Here is a 22495-nt window from a genome sequence, read left to right as displayed (position 1 = left end):
GTAGTGTCGTGGACTTGCGGTTTGAAAATTCGTATTCGTCCCGTCAACAACGTTTCACGCCATTCTCTGTGTGACTATTCACCGGTACACGGTTTTTATTATTATTATTATATTATTTATTTTTCAAGTACCTACTTCGCACTCGAGACGGCGCGTTGCCCAAGTGTCGCCTCGTCCCTCTGGCAATACAACACCGAATCTCTGGCGATAAGACCAGCGCGCGTTCGGTTATCGTACGACGATAATGATGACAACGACGACGACGTGCGTGTCGCGTATCATTTGGCGGAGCGCGGGTGTCGCCCATTCCCTCCTTTTCCAAGTCATCGGTTAATCGCGACCGAAAGACGAACGATACAGACGAGGTTGGCACTGTGAAGGCGGCGGCCGGAGGTAGTATTTTCCGTTTAAATATTCCCGTACAAAAGTACTCGCCAAACGGCACAAGACGTGTAGAGGCCCGGTCATTTTATCAGTTTTCAAAAACCATCGGACGCGGTAGCATCACGGATTCATTTGGACTTTGACGTTGTTTCGAGGTAACAGTGTGAAAACCACGGTGTTTTACGTTTATTGTATTTCATTGTCATTTACGGCATTTTCAAATGTTTTAAACTTCCCTAGTCCGCTATGGTTAAAAGGCACAATACTCGTCCATCGTCATTTTAGTATTTTGAAATTATTTGTAGGTATAATGTATTTATGTTGTAAACCGTGTCTTTCGTGGACAATTGATATTATTTATAGTTTAGATGTTTTGTCTTATTAGTTTTGTTTTTATTTAAAAACGCCAGCGATTCCTAGCGTAAAACGCCTCATGATAAATTATTAAAACTAAGATTGATTGACAGGGCTATAGTTTTTCAAAAAATATTAAGTTCTTACAAACGTTTGTTTATAGGACAAGCTAATGCGTAAATATTTTATTACTGTTTATATTTTATAAATATTACACTATGTCCTACGTAAATGCAGCGAGTATGTGCAATTTCTATCTGACCACAACACTGTGCTTTGAATTCAGCGATATACAAGCTATAATGCTTTTTGCCACATTCGCTGCATTCACTTAGGACAAAGAGTTAATCATGACTTTTACATTTAGTGTATACATAGTAGGTATAAGAAGTTAAAATTAAAAAAATTGAATCCAACTAGATATTTGACAGGAAAATAAATAATAAAATAATTTTTTAATTGTTACTATTCAATATGATAATTGTAATTTATGTTAGGTATTATATTATCAATTGTCTCGGTATTATAAGCTTTAATTGTTATTTGCCTCATTATTAACACTCATTAGCCTCACTATTAATATTAAATATTTATCTCAATGGCTTTTACAAAATGATTTAAGCCATATCAAATATTTATAATTTTCCTATTAGGTGAATTAGTTAAGACAGTAAACATTAGATATCAGTATAAAATGTATTTTTTTCATATGTCCTTAACAATTTTGTTGAATATATAGATATTAGATAATATGCAACAGTGGTTTGAACAAGACCAAATTGACGCCAAGCAGTCATCAGATACAAAGTCCAGATCAGATTCAGTACCAAGATCGTCTAAAGAAATGGAAAAGACAATACTCAAAACATTCACTGTTGAAGCTGAAACAATAACTGGTCAATATATTTGTGTTTCTGGTAATTGCTCAACCCTAGGTGATTGGGAAGTGAACAAGGCGTTTGTTCTAAATAACACAAATGTAATACGTATAAGAAAAAAGTAAGTTGATCATATTTATCAAAATAATGATCATGTTGACATAGGTATAATATTCTAATTAACTATCCAATATACATTTAAATATGGAAAATTTTTAAATTTTCACTTTTGTACCTATAATTTTCATTGGATTTTCTTTTGTATGTATAATTTTAGTTAAATTTAACTATAGGAAAAGAAATTCATGTAATATCAGTATTAAATATTAATTGAATTCCATCTATTTATATTTAGTAAAATTATTTATAGTTAAACATATACTATATAGTATAATATGATTAAATTAAAAATGATAAATTTAAATTTTATTCTTGGTAATTTCCAAAACTTATAGTATTATAATTGAAATTTTAGCATATCATAATTAAATATATTATTAATAGTACTTAAAACTTTTATAGACGACTGCATTTAACGATATTTAAAATAAAATTATATTCAAATTTATTTCATGGTATTCTAATGTCTTGTTAATGTATAACAAGTAAATGAACATTGGTATGTAGGTATAATATGTCCAATCTGGAAATTTGATTGTTTTTTTTTTGTTGATGATAATATTCTAAAAGTTGACTTTATTAAAATAGTTACCATTATCTATTGCTTTTATTAGACATATAAAAGGTAGCATCTATTCTAATTAACATTGTAAACTTTACAATATGATCTTTATTACAAATGTTATAATGAATAAATGTCGATTGTATGCCATATTTTTTTTCAAATTATACCAATATCATATATACATACAGATTTTATTTATGTATCTTATACCATGATACTCTAATCCAGCAGTATTAAAAGTACAGTCTACAAGCTACTTCTGGCACACTGACAAGTTTTGACTTGTCTGCTAATAGCAGTGAATAATCTAAAAAGTTTTTTTTTCTAATTATTTTGTTAATTTTTTATTAAGTATGCTATACATTTATAATTCTACATTTAATATTAAACCAGAACAAAACACATTACATTTTTTAATTCCAGGAAAGTTGCACAAATATACATAATTTTTATATTATTACTGAAATTTAGCTAATTATTAATTTCAATTAAGTATCTTTATTTTTTTTTATAAATATACATTATGTTAATTAATCATTAAACCTTGTATGATTACCAGTGGCGAATTCAGAATTTTAGTACTGTGGGTTTGTATCACTTACAAGAGGCCACTGCATGTGTAGAAGGTTTAACAAATTATGCATTACATAATAATATAATATATTACATTATTTTACATTTTACCTTATTTATATTATATTTTAATACCAAAATTTAATATAGTTATAAAAGATGAGACATAAGTCACAACCAAGTTTTAAGTAAAATTTAAAACTTACTTACAAACTTGAGTATTATTAATTAATTGTTATTTTTATTTATTGCTCTAAAATTGATATTTAATTAACAAATTTATCTGAAATATTTAAATAATTTTATTCAGATTTTGAGAAAGATTTATATATATATATATATATACTATTTTATTGATTGTATACATATAATTGTAGTATATTTATTTTATTTTAGTTTTCATTTTCACATTAGAAGGTAGTTCTAAATTCTAATTTAATACAAAAATAATTCATGTATAAAGTTGTCTTTTTATTATAATATATAAAAATAAAAGTAAGCATAGTAAAGAATATTACAATCATTAATTTTTTTTTATACATAAAATTTTTCATTAATGCAAATCTACTTATTATGTTATTAAAATTGGTTGTTTATGCTAGTTTGTTGCTTTCTATGATTAATATTGCTAAATTTGATAGCCGATCTTTAGTCATAGTTGAGCAAAGGTATATTTTGAGAAGTTTTAGCCGTCTAAAACAAACAAAATGAATGGTATTTCACTTTTATATTAAATTTATCTCGGTAAGATTTTTATCTAAGCTTTTATTTGATTTAGTACTTTAAATTTTTTAACAAAAAAATTTGATGTTTTTAAAATCTTCAAAACAGTATTTCAATATAATTGTAAAAGAATCCAAAATAACAAAGTATGTATTACATTTAAAATTTTCATCAGCAAACTCAATAATATTTCCCAAATTATTTTAATCGTTTATTATGTTACATATATATTTATATGAAAAACTGTCTGTGTATATTTTGTATTGACTAAGAAAGCTGTGTGTACGGTACGCATTTTTTTCAATTTAAGTATATTTATTGTTAATATGTGCCGGCCGCACAATTTTGTTCACAATATTTATACTTCAATATCCAGCCTTTACGTCTTTCTATACATCATAATTCATAATATATTTTTAAATTTATAATTATATTTTTATAGAAATGTTCTTGAGTCTGTGTACATTTTATTAATTATTATTATTCAATATTATTTCATTTTTTATTATTGTATTATTGTACATATTTATGTAATTTGTAATAGTGAGGGGCCACATTTTACTGAGAAAAAACTGTAGATCAACTGACCTGCCAAACCCTGGGTCCGCCCCTGATGATTATGTTTAACCATAGATTCTTTCTTATACTAAACAACCCATGTAATTTATCTAATTATTTTAATTGATACAATTTAATTAATATTATTTTAGTCGAAAATACTGTGTATGGACTGGGTCTGTACATTTGCCACCAGAAAAAGAAATATTCTTTCGTTATTTCATGGCATATATTGTTGAACCTGATGGTGAATTTGTAACACAAAGACATATTTTTATTCATTCTTGGGAATCTCAACAGGAACCTAGACGTGTACAAAATGGTGTGTTCAATATATTGTTAAGCTTAATATAAGTATAAATATAGAAAATATTAAAATAATATGTATGATAATCGTAGAAACCCAAATATCAAGCAGTGATTGTGCATTACAAAGTGATATGTATGGTATGAATGATAAAAATAAAATCAGCAAAGGGTTTTTGACTACAGAATGTGCTATTCAGTTTAAGTTATTTGATAATCCTATTACTTTCTGGAACTCTAAACTACAAAGTAAAATGGTATGTAAATTATTATAGAAATTAGTTTGTACACTAAGAATATTATTTATACTTTTTAGAGTTTAGTTAGTGTGAAAATGACACCTGTACATCTGTCTAAACCGCCAGCTGATACCGGGGACACATCTCCTAACACAAGTAATTTCATACTTGAAGATTCAAGCTCACATGGAACTGATTACATTCAGAAACAATTTGGTTGGCCATATGTAGAATGTGCGGTAAGTATAACATTTTTAAGTTTTCTGCTAAAGTTAATTATAAGTTAATCTTTTAAATAAATAATATGCCAAAATTGTAATTTTAATCATTTTTAACATTGGTAATTTTTCATAATAAAATTATCACTAAAATTTAAGTGCATTAAGTATTTAACTATTTGTTAAAATTATTAAATAAATATTTAAATCACTTTAAATAAAACTTCAAAGACATGGCTAAGAATTAATATTTGTTAAAACTATATTTTATGCCTATGTAATAAGTATATGTATTTATATATTTTAATATTGTAATTTTAATATTCTATGAAAATTTAATAGATTTATGTTTTATTAAAATTATACGTTTAAGAAACTGGTATTGAACTTCTTACGTATGACAATAGCTCATACCAATTTATCTGACAAAACATTCATACATTTAATAGTATAAATGAGATATTTTTATTCCTTAATTTATATTATTCTTCAGCACACGGCAACTAAATTGTTATAATAAATTAATATGGTTTTTAAAATTTATTTATGTAATTAGTGTACTAATATTATTAAATCATGTAATAAATAATTTTAGGATATTCCTGGTGGTCATAGTTTTAAGCATCAAAATCAGTTTGGTACTATTATGCAAGAAAATACTTTACATTTATTTCAAACAAAAATGTACAATTTCAGTTGTGTTGTAAGTATATTGTTTCTAAAATTAATATTTGATTTATGTCTTTTAATGATAATAAACTTATGTGCTAATTTTTTCAGGGTTATCTTTTTGATTTTTATCTGCATAAAGAATCTTCTGAAGAACCTCCTTATCATATTGGGTTTACACATGTTCTACCAAGTAATATGAGATATAGCAATGGAATGGTTATATGTCCTATCACTAGTGTCCATCATAGGCCAATAGGAGAACTTAAAAGTAAATTTATTAATATATTCCTTATTGTTCCTAAAAGTAATTTATTTTAGTATTGAAATGTTTTTATGTTTATAATTACAGTTGATTATTTGATTATAAAACCAACTAAAGATATCAAATGCACTTTAGAACAACTGAGATTGACAGATTGGAAAAGTTCCAATTTTCCATTAGATATCGGTCATAGAGGATCAGGTTCATCTTTTAAAAAAATGTTATCAGAGTAGGTTTTAATTTTATAATAATTTTAAATATTAAGTATGTAATCACTAGTGCTATGGAAATTCCAATATTTATATGTCTCAAAATACGTATGCATTTCGTCATATGGAATATGGCCTAAATTTTTTTTTATATATCTTCTAGTGTAATGAAACATGTGCATAGATCACTCTTATTGTTCTGCATCTTTTTAGACAAATACAAAAAACTATACTCGGTCCACTAAGAGAATCTAACTGGATGGTATTTATAAATTGTCTATTACCGCGCATTCCCATTTTTATACCAGCTTAAGTGCTTCCGTTGTACGGCATTGCCTGAACGGAAGCAATGTGGAATTTACCATCAGTCGCTGCATGGTGGGAGAATTTAATCATGAGATAGTGGTACTGGTTTATTTGGATGCGCGAGCACTACTGTTCTCTCAGTGGACGGAGTATAGAAGCCCTTAGATCTCATTATCTTTATGTAGTGCTGTTTATGAAGGTATTTTTCTTTATACTATTCTACAAATCCAAAAATAATGACTGCTATATAGACTACATAAGTGATTATGATCAGACATAGATAAATATTAAACTATTATGTAATGTATCTTTTATATTTTATTTTAAATTGTTTTTCAGCAATTTGTATATTACACTGATCTATTATTTATGATTGGAAATTTAAAAACAAAATGTAACTATTCATTTTAATTATTGTTGTTGTAGTTGTTCACATATTCGCGAGAATACAATAGCATCTTTAAAAGAGGCAGCAAATAAAGGGGCTGATTTAGTTGAATTTGATGTGCAACTTACAAAAGATTTAGTACCTATTATTAATCATGATTTTGTAGTATCAATGGCAACAAAATCAAAAAATGATCTTTTAGCTGAAGAAGTTGAAATGGTTCAAATTCCGTTGAAAGATTTTTCTTTCGAACAACTACAAAAGCTGAAAGTAATTATATAAAATCAACTATTTATGTATATGCATTATATAATAATATATTATGACTTATTATTTCAAAAACTATAAACACTTTTATTTAAATATTTTAAATAATAAATTATATTTTAATAAGTTTTAAAATCTGAGTTGTAGTGGACCAACATTTTCTGGGTTATTCTTATGCCACTTCACTATGCTTACTTATACTTAAAAGTTTAAATACTTATAACTCAAAATACTTAATTTTTTATACATTTGTGTTCCAATAAATATTCTGTTTTGGAATAAGAAGTTAAGAATGTAGTTTGTAGTTTGAAAAAGTAAAAATGATACAATATATAAATAATATGAATAATAAAAAATAGTAAGTAATTAAGTTTTTTTTAAGTGCTGTTTTATAACAATATTAAATTATATGGAAAAAAGTATTTTCTAAAATGTTAATAGTTTTTGAAATAATAATGTTCTTTAATAAAAGAATAACCCAGACATATAAAGATTTTGGAGACAATTTCTATTTTAATTATGTGGAATTCTCATTAATTCATAATTTCTAATAATTATTTAGCAATTGCTTAAGTTATTAGTTTTAAATTAATCTATATATTTGTTCAATTGTATAATCAACTTAATTTGTATTCCCTATTTGAAAACAATTTAAATATTGATAAATTATATATTTATTTAAAATTAAATTAAAATAAATTAATGTTTTTGGTTGTTATATAGTATATTGCTTACCAGCATGTTACGAATGAAACATTACTGATGTGAACATGTTTAAAAATAATATTTCTGAATTAAAAAATTATCATATATAATATATAATATATTAATACTGTAAAATCAATGTTTTTAAACAATTTTAAATTATCAAACAATTATAAAATCAAAATTAAAATAAATACGTAATATATATTGAAAAACTATGATTAAAATTCTAATACTTTAAAAATGTTAGTTATATATTTAAAAAATGTATTAAATAAGTTTGGTTTATTTCTCCATCCAAAGTATGATTTAAATTAGTGTGGTTGTTTAATTACCATAGTAAAAAATGGCTTATTAGATTACCATCAATTTGAAACTAGCAAACTATTTTTAAGACTGTTGCCTATTGAGTGTAAAAAAAATGACTAGGTAGATAAGTGCTACTGCTTAAAGTTGAAAATATATTGTGTAATTTATAAATTCTCAAGTTTTATAATTATTTTACAGATTTATCACGTCAAAGAACCTTATATTCTTTCTAAAACACATTTTCTAAATGATGTTAGAAATGATTATCAACCTTTTCCAAAACTTGAGAAAGCATTTACAGATGTTGATCCCAGTGTTGGATTTAATATTGAATTGAAATGGACAATGAAACTTCAGGTTATTATTTATTATAGCTATGTAATATATATAAATATAATGATTGTATTTTATGATAATTTTTTGTTGACCTTAATCGTATTTGTTTTATATTTAATTGGCCATTAAATTTACAGGATGGAACATATGAACTCGACAACCCATTCGATATGAATTTATTTGTTGACACAATACTTAAAACCACATTTGAATTTGCAGGATCACGAAGTATAGTGTTTTCTTGTTTTCATCCTGATGTCTGTACTATGTAAGTTATGGTACTTTGGTAGTGATTAATAAACAATAGAATACATGTAAAATAATTTTATAGGCTTAAAATGAAGCAAAATCGGTATCCTATATTGTTTTTAACTCAAGGTATTACTGAGCGATACCCTACATATGCTGATCCTAGATGTCATACTATACAGAACGCTGTTTACCATGCTACTTGTCACGATTTTTTGGTAAATTTCTTGATTTTATTTTCAATTTATAAATCATATACAATAAACATATTAGCTTATTTTATTTATTTACATAATAATAATTATCATTATTTATCTTGTGTTTGAGCTTAAATTTAAATTATTTTTATGTAACTTAAATTATAAATTTGAGATTATTTCACTTTAGAATAATATTGTTTACATCTATTTAGGGAGTAAATGTTCACTCTGAAGATTTGTTGCGTGACCCATTACAAGTAAATATTGTCAAACAGGCTGGACTCGCTCTTTTTTGTTGGGGAGATGATAATAATTGTAAAGAAGTAGCTAATAAATTCAAAAAATTAGGCGTAAATGCTGTTATATACGATAAGTAATAAGTTATTATTTATAATTATTAATGCTTTTATATTTAAACAAACTATTTGATTAAAATTACTCACGGTTTTTATATTGGTTTACATTGCTTATAACAATTTAGCATACAATGCTGGGCATTGATAAAAAGATAAAAATTAATTTTAAAAGTAACTTTTTTCATGGTTTACACTTACTATCATTTAATTTATTATAAAGTCAATCATTTTTTATCCTAATTTAAACCTTATAGACTTAATATGTATGTATTGTTTAGTACAAACTATTATTTTATTAGAAATAAATAAAAATCGTAAATATTATTTAGAATGTTATATTATGTACTTTAAATATCAAATTGTAGACTGTCTAAATGTAGAATGTATAATAATTGATAGATTTTAAAGGGGATTAAATAAACATATATGAATATAACTTCTTATACAGTTCAATATAAAATTACAATTTCATCAGTTTCAATTCTCAACAATAACACTGCCTGTTAATTACTTCAATATTTAAATTGATGTTGATGTCATGATTCTTTAAAAATTTAACCTAAATAATTAAAAACTTCCGTTTGTCAGATTCTATCATTAAATGAACTCCCTTTCTTTTATTCTATTAAATATTCTTATATATGTATTATTTTTATTTTACTTTGTCATTTTGTTAATATTCAGTTAAAAAAAAATTGTTAATAATTTTTATTATGAAAAAATACTTAATTTTTTTCTATATAATTTGTAAACTCTACTTGTAACTTTTTACTTACTATTTAACTTAAATTTGTCTATTTTAGGTTAGAACCTTTTTTGATAGTCTAGCCTAAATATCATCTAATATTTAATAATAAGACTACTTATTTTGAAATATTTGTTTATTATTTAGTCCTTAGTTTATTATATAATTTGCAAACATCTATACATTTTTAAATTATTTTTTCTAACATTGAATGATTTTAATATTTATTAATTAAAATTTTATTTCATAGGTTGGATAAGATGGAGTTGTTGAAAAAAAAAATGGCATGTTCTGCTGAAAATCCTGATGTATTCATTGCCAATAATTATTGTGATCAAAATGATATACTTTTGTCCAACCAACAATCAATTAATGATGATCCACATTTACGGGAAGATAATGTTAGTTACATATTGTAAATTTAATTTAAGTGTGTATTTAAATCAGCGGGGGAGTTTGGGTAGACTAAACAAGTAGGCATGTTTTAAAATCTTTTGATACAAAAGAAATTTATCTACCATATTTAAAATGAAAACAAGCATTGATCTTTTTTTAATAACCTTTAATTTATATTTATATATGAATAATTATTTGCATCATTGATAATTATTTAGATAATTACATTTGTTGAAGATTTCATCACATTAACACAAAATATTTACAAAATGGTAAAATAATAAGTATAAAATTATGGTTGATGGATTACAATCAAACTAATAAAACTAGCTATTGGTATAAGTGTGAACATAAATTGTTTTTAACATATATATTTTAATTTGGATTCAGTGTACTAGTACCACATTGTTGCCGAAGAAGGTGGGAAATAAGTAACTACTTGTCTTCTGCCACTATGTGCCACCAGTGAATCTAATCCAAATTAAAATAATGAGTGAGAAATGATTACATCGCTTAAATGTTTATCTATAGTATATTTAATCGATGAGGAGATATATCATACTATACAAAAATTACTGTACAATATGTTACGTTAATCCCACCACATTGGCAACTTACTAAATTACTAAATCACCATATACTAGTTAGAATCTAACTGCTAAATGAAAATAAAAAAGTATTCTTCAAGTATAAATATGAGGGTTTATATTGTATAATTCTCTTTTATCTCTTTTTATGCTTTTCCACTGGTTTCAATATTTAAATACATGTATATGAATACACTTTAAATATACTAAAAAAAATATATTTTATTTTTAGAGGGATGTAATTACTGTAAGTCAGTTAACCTAGCCTGACTTACAGGGTGATTCATTTAACATATGAAACTTATTATTTCAGAAAACACTTATATTTTTTTAAATATTTCTTTTACATAATTTTAAGTTGTTACAAAATAACATTTTTTAAAAGATTTTACTACTTTGAATATACTTTAATATAAGTTTTAGTTTCATCTCCAAGCAGAATATTATTTGGAGTATTTCAGTTTATAAAAATTAAATTTTTGACAAGTAGTCAATATGAAAATGATAGAAGTTTTTGAAATTATGAGTGTTACGTTAAATGAATTATTCAGTATAATATAGTATACTATCAAACCTTATCTACTGGTATTAACCTTGCATCTACTATTTTGAAATATAAAATTATCAAAAGATATTTTCTGTTAAAAAAATTTATAGTTGATTTATTTCTAAAGATTTCAAATAATAGCTAATTGTAAAATGTTAGTTATGTTTTCTAATATAAATATCTCTAATATACTTTAATAATTTTATGGTATTATTAAATAATTGTCCAGTCTAATGTGATTTGATTTATAACTATAAATACATTTTTCCTAGCTTAATGATTTTAAACTTAGTATCATAGTGTATATATTAAAGTAAATATTTAAAATAATGTCAATAAATGCTTTAATTCTTGAACACTGCTTATAAGATTAAAGATTAAAATAATTAAAAATGCATTCATGTATAATCTATATATTTAATAAATTATAATAAATGGAATTGTATTTTAGGAAAAAGATAATAATAGATATTTCATGGATGTTGGTAAAGCCAATTTTAAGAATCAATGTTCTTCGACTGAAACATTATGGAATGAAAAAATAAATGATTGTAAGATGCCATCAAAGAAACAGAGGTAATGTTTCTATAGTGCTCTATACATTTTATAATATTTAATATTTTATTTTAAATAAATAATTGATAATGTATTTAATATATTAAACATGCTTGTAAATAGATTGGACAATGAAGATTGTATTGATGGTACATTGGAATCTGATGTTAAACCAACTAAATCCAAAAAATCTAAGTAAGTAATAGAATTGTTAAAAAAATTTGTATTTTGTTCTCCTTGTTGCGTCTACGTGCAACATACAGTGTAAAAGTATAATCATTATCACTATGTTTAGATACTGAAAGGAAGACTGACCTTTACAAACTTTAATTGTGTTATGAGAGTTAAATGAAAATTATTTATATCTTTTATGTACATAATAGTATTTTCCCACATCTTACACAGTTAGATATCTAGGACTTAACTTGGATAAGCGCCTCACTTGGAATAGCCATATCTGTATTAAAAGACTAGCCTTAAACGCCCGTCTTCGCAAGCTACAAACTCTACTCACAAATAATAAACTTTCCAAATTAAAAATTAAAGTTCTTATGTATAAAACTTTACTCAGACCTCTATGGACATATGGTACTCAACTATGGGGTACGGCAAAAGTGTCCAATACCAACAAAATTCAATAATTTCAGAATATTGCCCTTAGGAAATTAACTAATGCTCCACCCTTTGTTTCTAATTATACTTTACATAGAGACCTGTCAATTAAAACCGTGACAGAAGAAGCTACATGTTTCTACAAAATCTTTCATGCCTATCTACAGACTCACCAAAATCCACTCATTAAAAACCACCCAACCATAACCTGGCAACCCCAGGTGTCATCTTAAAAGTAGCTGGTGTCGTGACTTGTTAGCAACTAATCTAAGAAAAAAAAATAGTATATATATAATATATAGTTAGATTCATACAACATCCAGTTAAGTGCCACTAGTGGGTGACTTCTTATCAAGTACTCATGTAGTATAGCTTTTATCAAATATGCTTATTGTGCATCAACTGTACAGATTGTATATATTATTGTGTAGAAAATATATATATAATAGTATTGCACACATCGGTTTTTTTCAATTAATGTCTTATTATGCTTCCTTTACTTTTAACACAATTTAACTTACATTTTATCTCAAATTGATTTAAAATATATGACTAGGTGTTTACAAATATTTAGTATCTGCTATATGTATATTAAAATATATTACTTATTAATATTAAATATGTAACTTAATTATTTTTCTTTAGAAAAACTATTATTCAGGATTTTGTATGAATTTCCATGTATCATTGTTATTGTTTTTTACTAGTTTATTGATGGCAGACCTAATGGTAATACTTAAAATAATTTTTTTCCTGTTTGAGAATCCTTATTATATTATTTGATATAAATATTATAGAAATAGAACAATTTCTTAACAATAGATGGAGATCACCATTTTCTCAATATTATTATATTTTTTTTTTTTTTTTGCAGGGCTAATACATAGAAGATTAGTCAGAAATAAACATTATCTAGTATGGAACGATATAAAAAAAATCAAAATAATATACAAGCATATTATTATGTTTTATTTAATATATTATTGACTAATAATAATTGTTGATTAACTTATCAGTATAAGAATGGGAATTATTTATAAGCTTTAAACCTTACATTTAAGTGTTGATAGAGTTAAATAAATTAGTAAAACATAATATTTTTAAAACATATTTTTTTTTTAAATTTATATTAGCATTTAATTATAGATGTTTAAATTTTTTTTTGCATAAATGCGGTGCTGTAATTTAAATTCATATATATTATATATTGTTATTAATCTACCCTGTATGTGCTCAGTGCCGTGATAACTGACAATTTACAAAATTATTACAGTATTTCTTAAATCTGGGATTTTTTATGCATAGTTATAATAGTTGTTAATGAACTATTACATGTTGATTATTATAAAAATATTTTCATACAGAACCATTATTTTATATTATTAATTATTATTTGTCATTTTTATGATTATGAAATATTATTTGGTGATTTTTTAATTATATTATTAATAACTATTTGGCGATTATATTGTTGATCATATTATTGGTTGTTTTATTATTTACCTGTACCTTTTATTACAGTGCTTAAAGTAGTTCAAAATGGAAAATCGACAATAATACTGTTATTGTTTTCTATTTTAATACTATATTTGGTGTTATTTTGTGTATGCAACTTATATTATTCTTATTTTTTCAACATTTAAATTTAATTTTGTTATCGCTACTGATGATGATAGAGGGTCAGTGTATATTAGTACTTGTAATATCTAAATTACTATCCCATTTTATTAATTTATTTGTAAATTTCTATATTTCTAAACAAATTAGCACCTATTTTCAAAATGTTAACTGTTTAATGATTTCATAAAAAAATATTTAATATTTAGAAAAAGAGTATTTTTCAAATAAAACAATTTGATTATTAGATTTGAGGACTTCTAATATTTCATATATGTCTAAAAAGTTCACTGAACACTAAAAGTGAATAATGATCTACAAATGTGTTTCATTTCACTTAAAACTAAATTTAAAATTGAATTTTCTCATTATACATATAAATGCACACAAGAGAGTATAATAAAAAAATTAAGAATATATTTTTGCAATTTTTAGATAAAATATAACATTACATTATAGGTAAAGAAATTTATAATTTCACTGCAAGATTTCACCAGATATTACATGATAAATATGTAGTAAACTAACTTAAATGTTTATTTTTTTTATTAAAAAGATTACTTATAGCCGTCCAATTATTGCTGTTGTGACAGAATATGTTTCCGCCTACAATTAATAACTTAAATTGTACTATTTCACTGTGACTATATTCCGTGTTATTCGTATTAATCGTATTCTTTTATTATTTAGCAAATAAATTAGTACAATTTATGTATTTCACTTGTCTTTATTCTCTATATTAACCACCTAACTACACGGTGAATGTTTTCAACTACCTATTTGTATGCTATGCTGTAGCCTATGGACTATGATAGCAAAATGTCACTATATTTTAATTTTAAAATAAATTATAATATATAAGTAATTAAAAATTAAATAATTAATTTTTTTAAATTTATGTAACTGGTTTAAAAAAAGAAAAACTTCGTTCGAGCATAGTTTATATCCCCTACCAATACGATTTGCTCCGTTTCTATTAACTACACATACATAAACTGCGGTAAAAATTCGGTACCTATATACGTTTTACACGTGTGTTAGACCAAGCCATCCTTAGCGAATTGCGAGTATGATGTATATACAGTGCCGTGTTAAGGGGAGGGGTGGAGTGGCAAAGTGGGCAGTTGCTCCGGCGACAATTTTTTAGGGGGGGGGGCGTTGTGACTTAGTTTAAACCGTTAAAAGGTTTAAAGAGAAATAAAAATTTGCCAACAATTTGTAGGAATAATATCTAAAATAAAATTGAAAACAATTGATTTGTAGATAATTGCCGGGACGACTGAAGACTAGATGAAACATATCGCATTGTCATGTGTAATAAATTGCTTTCTTGCATTGTTATTCTACATGGGTATTGGGTACCTATGGTGAACGGTCACACGGTTTTCCATTCTCAATAATTATTAAATTTGTAATTCCAAATTCAAACTATTAAAAACATTATGATATATATAAATAACATTACAGTATTACACATAAGAAATAATATTATTAAATAAATTATATAATAATTTCAAACATTGTAATTTTTACAAAAAATCGTTGTCGCCCAGTAATTAAATATATCATCATTTCTAGGTGACAAAAAATTTTCTCTGGTATATTAGTATATTAGTTAAAATATCCACTGTAAAAAGGAGTACCTATAGAGTATAAGCTATAGTAGATGACTACTGCAATAGACTGATTTTATTGATTATTATTTGGTCACACCATCTTAAAATTAAATTTCATTTTGTTTTTTTTAAACGTTCACACACTCTACGCATTATTCTATCTCGATTGTCAATATTTTGCGACTTGCATCGTTTCTCAAATAGGCGGTTCATTACATAATAATGAATAGTGTATTTATATATATATATATATGTATTCGGTAGTATATTATTATTATGACGCCAACGAGACGCTGTCGTCGGGGCGCTCAGCATGAAGTAATAATAATAATAATAATAGTAATAGTAATAACATTGTAGGGCGGCTCGGTTATTTTTAGGTCTCTCGCCGATTCTCGCTTATGTACATATATTGTGTTATACGAACGTCTCGCGATTGCCATATACTCTCCCGTGGAGAGGTCTCGTTCAGTCAGCCGCGTACACGCGCCGCCGTCGCGACAACAACAAAATTTAACGCGATTTCGAGAATTTAATCCAAAATCATTGTTTTCCATAGTACTATACAGAGTGTGAGCAGGCGCGTTTATCGCTGAGGCCCGAGTGTCCGAGTTCGCGTGAAATATTGTACCGTTTTCGGCGTTTTAACTTGTTGCTTTATAAAGTTCCCGTGCCCACGAATATATTATAGTACATTATAAATTATAATACACCGACGATATTGTTTATAAGCACATCGGTGCCGCGCCATGCCCGCTTACCCCGTACAACACGTGCCGATCGTCAAGTCCAAGAGACCCGAAAACTCAGGGTTTTACAATGACTTCCGTCCGCCGTCTCTCTACTCCGTGTACGTTGATCGCTTATAATATTACCTACTACTATACTCGTGCACATTTATTTGATGATATTTTCGTAGTGCATATATACCTATAATGCCGAAATATGGCAAGGCAATAGTTAAAAAATTATATAAAAATTATATTTTTTGTCAATTTTAAATTTTAATTTATCCAATTTTCACTTGTTTGCTGCGTCTACTCTTAAATAACACTACTTGGCATTTTTCAGTTGAGTAGTTTGAAAGTTCAAACACCAAACGTGTAAAAAACGTTAAGAGGACGCCGTGTGTTGTTTTACCTTTACTATTACCTATGTGTTTGAATAAATCGATTCAAAGCCTGTAAGGGCAAGAACATTGTCTTTGTTTGTTTGTTTTTAACGAAATTTCAACTTTTAAACGGGTTATGGCCATTTTTATATTCAGTCACGATTTTGCTCAAGGGAGGGGCATATAACACATTTTAGACTTTTGCAGCGACTTTCATATAAATTACATTATTTATTTTACACGATTACGATTTACGTAATATATGTGATCTACCGTGTACTATAATGTATGTAACACGTCAAATTAATCGACAATTTAAAAATTAAAATTTTGCGAAAAATGCATAGGACGAATCGTCAAATGTGAAATGTTACATGGTAATTTAATTGATACCTGGTACAAATCAATTCATAAATCTGATGATATTTTTATCGATTTAATACAGGTATTCGTAAAGTGTACGGTTATATTAAAAAAAAAAAAAAATTATAACTGCAGTGCTATTTAAAAATTTTAAACTAATAATATTATCCTATACTTATTTTATTTTACAAATTTAAAAAAAAAAAATATATTATACCACTTTATTTTATAAACATTTTAATAGTTTATTGACAAGCAACTTAAAAATAAGTTATAATTGTATTATTGTAATAAAGTTTGTAGAATAAAATATTACAGTATGGGGCAGATCACAATTATCATGGTAGATGTTTGTCGTTCGGTAGATTGTATGTTGCACGAATGCCAATCATACATAAGTAATATATAATAGAATGTATCCACAATCACGGAGATATGTGGTTAAAAAAAATAAATTAAATTATATTATTTGTTTAACTTTGCTATGTAATAGCAAATACCAATAATTATTTCTTTACGTTATCATTTAAAAGACACTAACATGTAATTATTTACAATATACCTAACAGTATGTAAAAAAAAAGGAAGTGCATTTTTAACACGATGATTAGTGTTATTAGGCCTAGTAGGCACTAATAGAAAAAAAAAATTTTGTAAAATTAGTGACTAGGTCATGAATTGTTTTTACATTTTTATTTTTCATCATTAAACCCAAAAGAAGGAAGTTAACTAGTAAATGTATGGTCTATTAAAGGACTCCATTCATGCACACCTGCTTTATAAGGCGTTTGATATAGGCAATTTTAATGGAACTTAAGAAAAAATTTTAATGTTTAAATCCTAAGTAATTTTAAGTAATTTTCAAGGCGTGGTCTCAAGTCATATTTGGTTGGTTTGAGCTCTGAAGACTCTTTTTAAAAAACTATTTTACTTGAAAAAGAATCGATAAAGCTACTGCAATTATACATAAAAATTAAATAAAATTGTCATCACCACAAAAAGGAAACATTGACTATGTAATGTTATTTGATTTTCAATTTTATGGCTTTTAAAATATAATAACATTTTTAATTTTGTAATATCGGTGAAACAAAAATAACATAAAAAGTTCTCTTCATACTTGGTGTTGGTATCTTACAAAGAATGTTGCTCGGATGGTTCCTGCCCGCGTCAGACGGTTTTTAACAAATATCTTATGGGATTATGCCTGATAGTCTGATTGATATAAAGTAAGAAGTTTTAAGTCATAAGACTTTTTGATTATTTGGGCTATCGTTCAAAATTATGCTATCTGTGACCTAACCTATCCGCACTGGACACTGGTATATTTACCGCGTATTTAATAATTGATTTGTAAAATAAGATCTGTGTAAGTGATCGAAAAATGTATTCATTGTATTTTTTCATTCATATAATAAATTAATATTAACTAACCAAACTTTGGATTTGTGTGGGGACATTTATCGTTCCGACAATAAGTATCGATTCCACCAACACAAGTATATTTTTTTGAATTAGAGTATGTTAAAGTTAAAAATATTTAACTATGTTTGCCAACAATTTTGTAGGCATCTATCCCAAAAATTGAAAAATTAACGAATTAATTTTTTTTTTTATTACATGTCCTACTAAAATTTATAAAAAGATTTGAAACTGTATAAAAGATAATTAAAAAAAAAAAAATGATTCTAATTATTTCAATAATTACAATAATGAATTATTATAAAATATATATTAAACTTTTATGTGACATCAGTTATTTATATCCATCTCCTCTCAAGAACACATTTAATTGCATTACTTGGTAACTTATTTTGGCGCCACTGATTGATTTATTTAAAAAATAAAAATACTCTATCTATTTAATAAAAACACGATGGTTTATGCATGCGATCGAACTATTTCATATTGTTATAGTTCAACTAATTAAAAATTATTTTAAAGTTTTAGTTTAATATTTATTATAACTGTATTAATACTAAATTAGATATAGTTTTAATGTTCATATTTTAATTCTAAAAAAAGTAATTGCATTTTTCAAAAAGAAGGTTACTACTATATAGAATACAGAGCCTATGAGAAATGTTTTGAGTTAAATTTTATATCTATTAAGATAGATATTAATATTATAAAAGTTAAAATTCATATCCATTAGAAACGTATGCACCTATATTAAAATAAATTGTAACTATATCACGTAATTATCGCAATATAATTTGAAACACGATTGAACAATTTCAGTAATTTATTACTTATGTATTAGTTATCACAATACATTAAAAAAATTGTATTTGCTTTTACAACTTATAATTATATACAAATATTGAACATTGATAAATATAGTATCTACTGCAATATCTTTCCATATCCATTGCTAAATTTGTTAATCGGCTTTGAGTCATGTTAGCTCGGATATATTTGTTGAGAACATTTAAAAATTATAAATAATACCTACTTTGATAAATACAATTTTTACAATCATGAATTATATAATCTCAAAAATATCTATGCAAATATTAACCGATATTTTTCTCTTTGGTGAATTAAACTGTTTTGTAATTGACGAATAGCAATTATAAATTTGAATATAAATTTTTTTTTCAAGTTTAATTAATCCCCCGAAAATTGATAACCTTATTGACGAATTGATCTAGACATTCTAGACAAAAAGATTGTTTCAATAATTATTATTTTGATAAATGTCAACTATTTGTACAAGACAAATTCCACACTCCCAACGCTATGTGTTGGTGCTGGCGTAATTTTTTAAACAATGAGGTATAAGACTTATAACTATTTAAAAAACTCTTAAATACACAAAAAAAATAATAAAAATCTAGTTATATGCATTATGAAATACTTTTTAGGCTTTTTGTTTTTTGTTTTAATTAATATTTAAAATGTTATAATTAATAATATTAGTAATTTAGTTATATCAGTGAAATGCGTTCAAAAATATTTTAGGAAATATTATATAGATAAATAGATACCGACACATTGTGTTGCAATGTGTAGTGTGTGCTTGGGTATACCTGAAGGCTGTTAGCAATTACCAAAACACTAAGCCAGATGTACAAATAAAAAAAATCACTAAACAAATTTACTCAATATAAGCGTTTAAGTAAATTATTCAAAACTAAAATTAAATTAAATTAATTTAACTTACTAAAATAAGTGCGATCAAAAATTGTTTTAATCTTAATCGAATAATTCAATTTTTAAATTGTTGTTCATTTAAGTTTCGTTGTTTATTTTGGTGATTTGAATGATTGAAAAGAAAATTGATTTGTATTTTAATATCTAATTACCTACACCTGAGTCCTAAATATAAAGTAATATATTTTATCGATTTTAAATTTAATAAATTATAATTATAGTTATCAAATGTATTACAGTGACTCGTTCAATATGACAATATCTAATGCGTACAGCAGAACCATGCTAGCCCATCTTTTTAAATTTAAAGACTGTCAATGGACGATCAAGTGTCGCTCGGTAAATATTTAAAATTAAATAGAATTTCATACCGTAAGATAAAAAGAACTTGGAATATTGTTTATAATTCAAGGGTCTGAGGTGATTTTCTTGAAATGTTTGTTGTTTTTACATAATTTAAATTCGACAGATATGTCTACCTATTGTCTTAACCAGAAAACTAGACAATAAGAGTGTATTAATAATACTAAATAGCACTTTTAATTTACATTTTAAAGAATGAATGTTTAAAAGATAGTCTAATAACAATTAAAAAAAACCTGCAAAGTCTTTTGGCTCAAAGTCCAAAATGATTATAATGCTTGTAAATTATTTTGATGACCTATTTTTCAAAATATGGTGCCCATCCGTCATTGTAATATTATCATATATTCTTTTTTAATAATATTATATCTCATTATTATAGTCATCATTTCACTCGTTTAAAATATTAACCTGACATTTATTGGTGTGTTAAAGGCAAGCCTTTGTTTGTACGCGCATAAGTCTGATTGTAATTTTTACCAACTTATGTTCTATAACACCATATTATAAATGATAGGTACATATAGGTTTATCATTGGATATAAATGATAAGAATTGGCATATTACATATAAATCGATAACCGTCATCCAAATGATAATAATAAAAACATTTTTATCCCGTCGCTGGTTTCTATCAAGATTCAAGATGTGTAATTATGCGAATGAATTAAACGTTTAAGACGTGTTTCAGATTGATTATTTTTGTAACGAAAAAAAAAAACAAAAAAATATTAGGTTCGGTTCGTTTCGCGTAAACATATTTTGGCAGACGGGTGACTGAAGTATTTTTAAGAGTTTTCGTCGCGTTTTGTTTATGCACGGAGATGAGTGAATTTATGTTCTAAATATTATGTACGTATGGATTGTTCATTTGCCAAAAGGAAATGCTAACCTATGTTTTAATAGTAGCACCCTTCCCCATGGCCACGAACGGAATGCTCCCTGAATTTGTCGTGCAGCATTTTTGCCTGTTTTATCTGAAAAAAACACAACACGTTTGCGCATGTCAATTAAATACTTAAATTTTATTACAAATTCGCTGTTTTCCTTTTCAACAATTTGTACGAGGAGAATTTTTGAGTAAAATTAAATATTATCGAATAATTATCTATTTCGGAGGGACGACGTTTTTGTGATATAAATAAGTTGTAAAAATCGTATAGTGTTTGTGTTTTATTAAAATGAGTATTATACGAGTAGTAATATTATTTTAAAATTTTAAATATGCTGTATAGACAAAACAGATTATTATAAATTTAAAACATCTAGAAGTCATTATTATTGTACCTATCTTGTGTAGACGTATAGTAGATGACGACCGTACCTCTAATAGAGTTGGTTATACTATTAAATAATATTTTATAATACATTTGTGGTCCTACTATATTCATAATTAAATTTTCTATTAGTACCTAATATGTTCGGTACGTCAGTTAAACACTAATTCATGCAAAGTCTAATCGCAATATTACGCAATTTTTATTAAGATTATTATTATTACTATTCAATTATTGAATTTAATATAGCTGGTTATTATTTACTTATAAGTCAATATTGCTGTACAGTAAAACGACGAGAATAGGTTCAAATAAATAGGTATAAATATTTTTTAATTTAATTGCGTATAGGTAATAACAGTAATAAATAATA

The 22495-nt window shown here is 25.5% G+C and overlaps 2 protein-coding genes across 4 annotated transcripts in view; both read left to right on the top strand.

Annotated features, from left to right (window-relative positions):
• On the top strand, positions 1–14011 carry LOC113559632 (glycerophosphocholine phosphodiesterase GPCPD1-like). 3 transcript variants are annotated; one of them, XM_026965381.1, is made up of 17 exons: positions 3–539; positions 1478–1737; positions 4308–4477; positions 4555–4718; positions 4778–4939; positions 5514–5621; positions 5699–5858; positions 5940–6081; positions 6794–7025; positions 8235–8393; positions 8510–8640; positions 8704–8839; positions 9034–9194; positions 10173–10323; positions 11904–12028; positions 12131–12202; positions 13494–14011. In XM_026965381.1, the coding sequence occupies exons 2-17, from the start codon at positions 1490–1492 to the stop codon at positions 13504–13506; spliced, it is 2334 nt and encodes a 777-aa protein (XP_026821182.1). In that variant the 5' UTR covers positions 3–539; positions 1478–1489; the 3' UTR covers positions 13507–14011. The 3 variants fall into 3 exon arrangements, with proteins under 3 accessions (XP_026821184.1, XP_026821182.1, XP_026821183.1); XM_026965382.1 differs by lacking the exon at positions 3–539 and adding an exon at positions 668–685; XM_026965383.1 differs by lacking the exon at positions 13494–14011 and having other exon boundaries at positions 1–539; positions 12131–12206.
• Positions 14012–16347: 2336 nt separating this feature from the next.
• The window catches only part of LOC113559603 (calpain-A-like), a 43171-nt gene continuing 37023 nt past the window's right edge, over positions 16348–22495 (top strand). The window contains exon 1 of the mRNA XM_026965344.1: positions 16348–16702. Within this exon, the coding sequence (XP_026821145.1) occupies positions 16602–16702 (101 nt within the window). The 5' untranslated portion in view covers positions 16348–16601. The remainder of the gene's footprint in view (positions 16703–22495) is intronic.

This window comes from Rhopalosiphum maidis, chromosome 3 (assembly GCF_003676215.2).
Source record: "Rhopalosiphum maidis isolate BTI-1 chromosome 3, ASM367621v3, whole genome shotgun sequence".
NCBI lineage: Eukaryota > Metazoa > Arthropoda > Insecta > Hemiptera > Aphididae > Rhopalosiphum > Rhopalosiphum maidis.
Note: the sequence above shows the minus strand (reverse complement) of the source record. Positions and strands in the feature narration are given on the sequence as shown.

Coding starts and splice junctions, on each gene's coding strand:
- LOC113559632 (XM_026965381.1), top strand. CDS start 1,490: ATGCAACAGTGGTTTGAACAAGACCAAATTGACGCCAAGCAGTCATCA. Junction 5,622..5,698: donor TGTACAATTTCAGTTGTGTT/GTAAGTATATTG, acceptor TAATTTTTTCAG/GGTTATCTTTTTGATTTTTA. Junction 5,859..5,939: donor GCCAATAGGAGAACTTAAAA/GTAAATTTATTA, acceptor TTATAATTACAG/TTGATTATTTGATTATAAAA.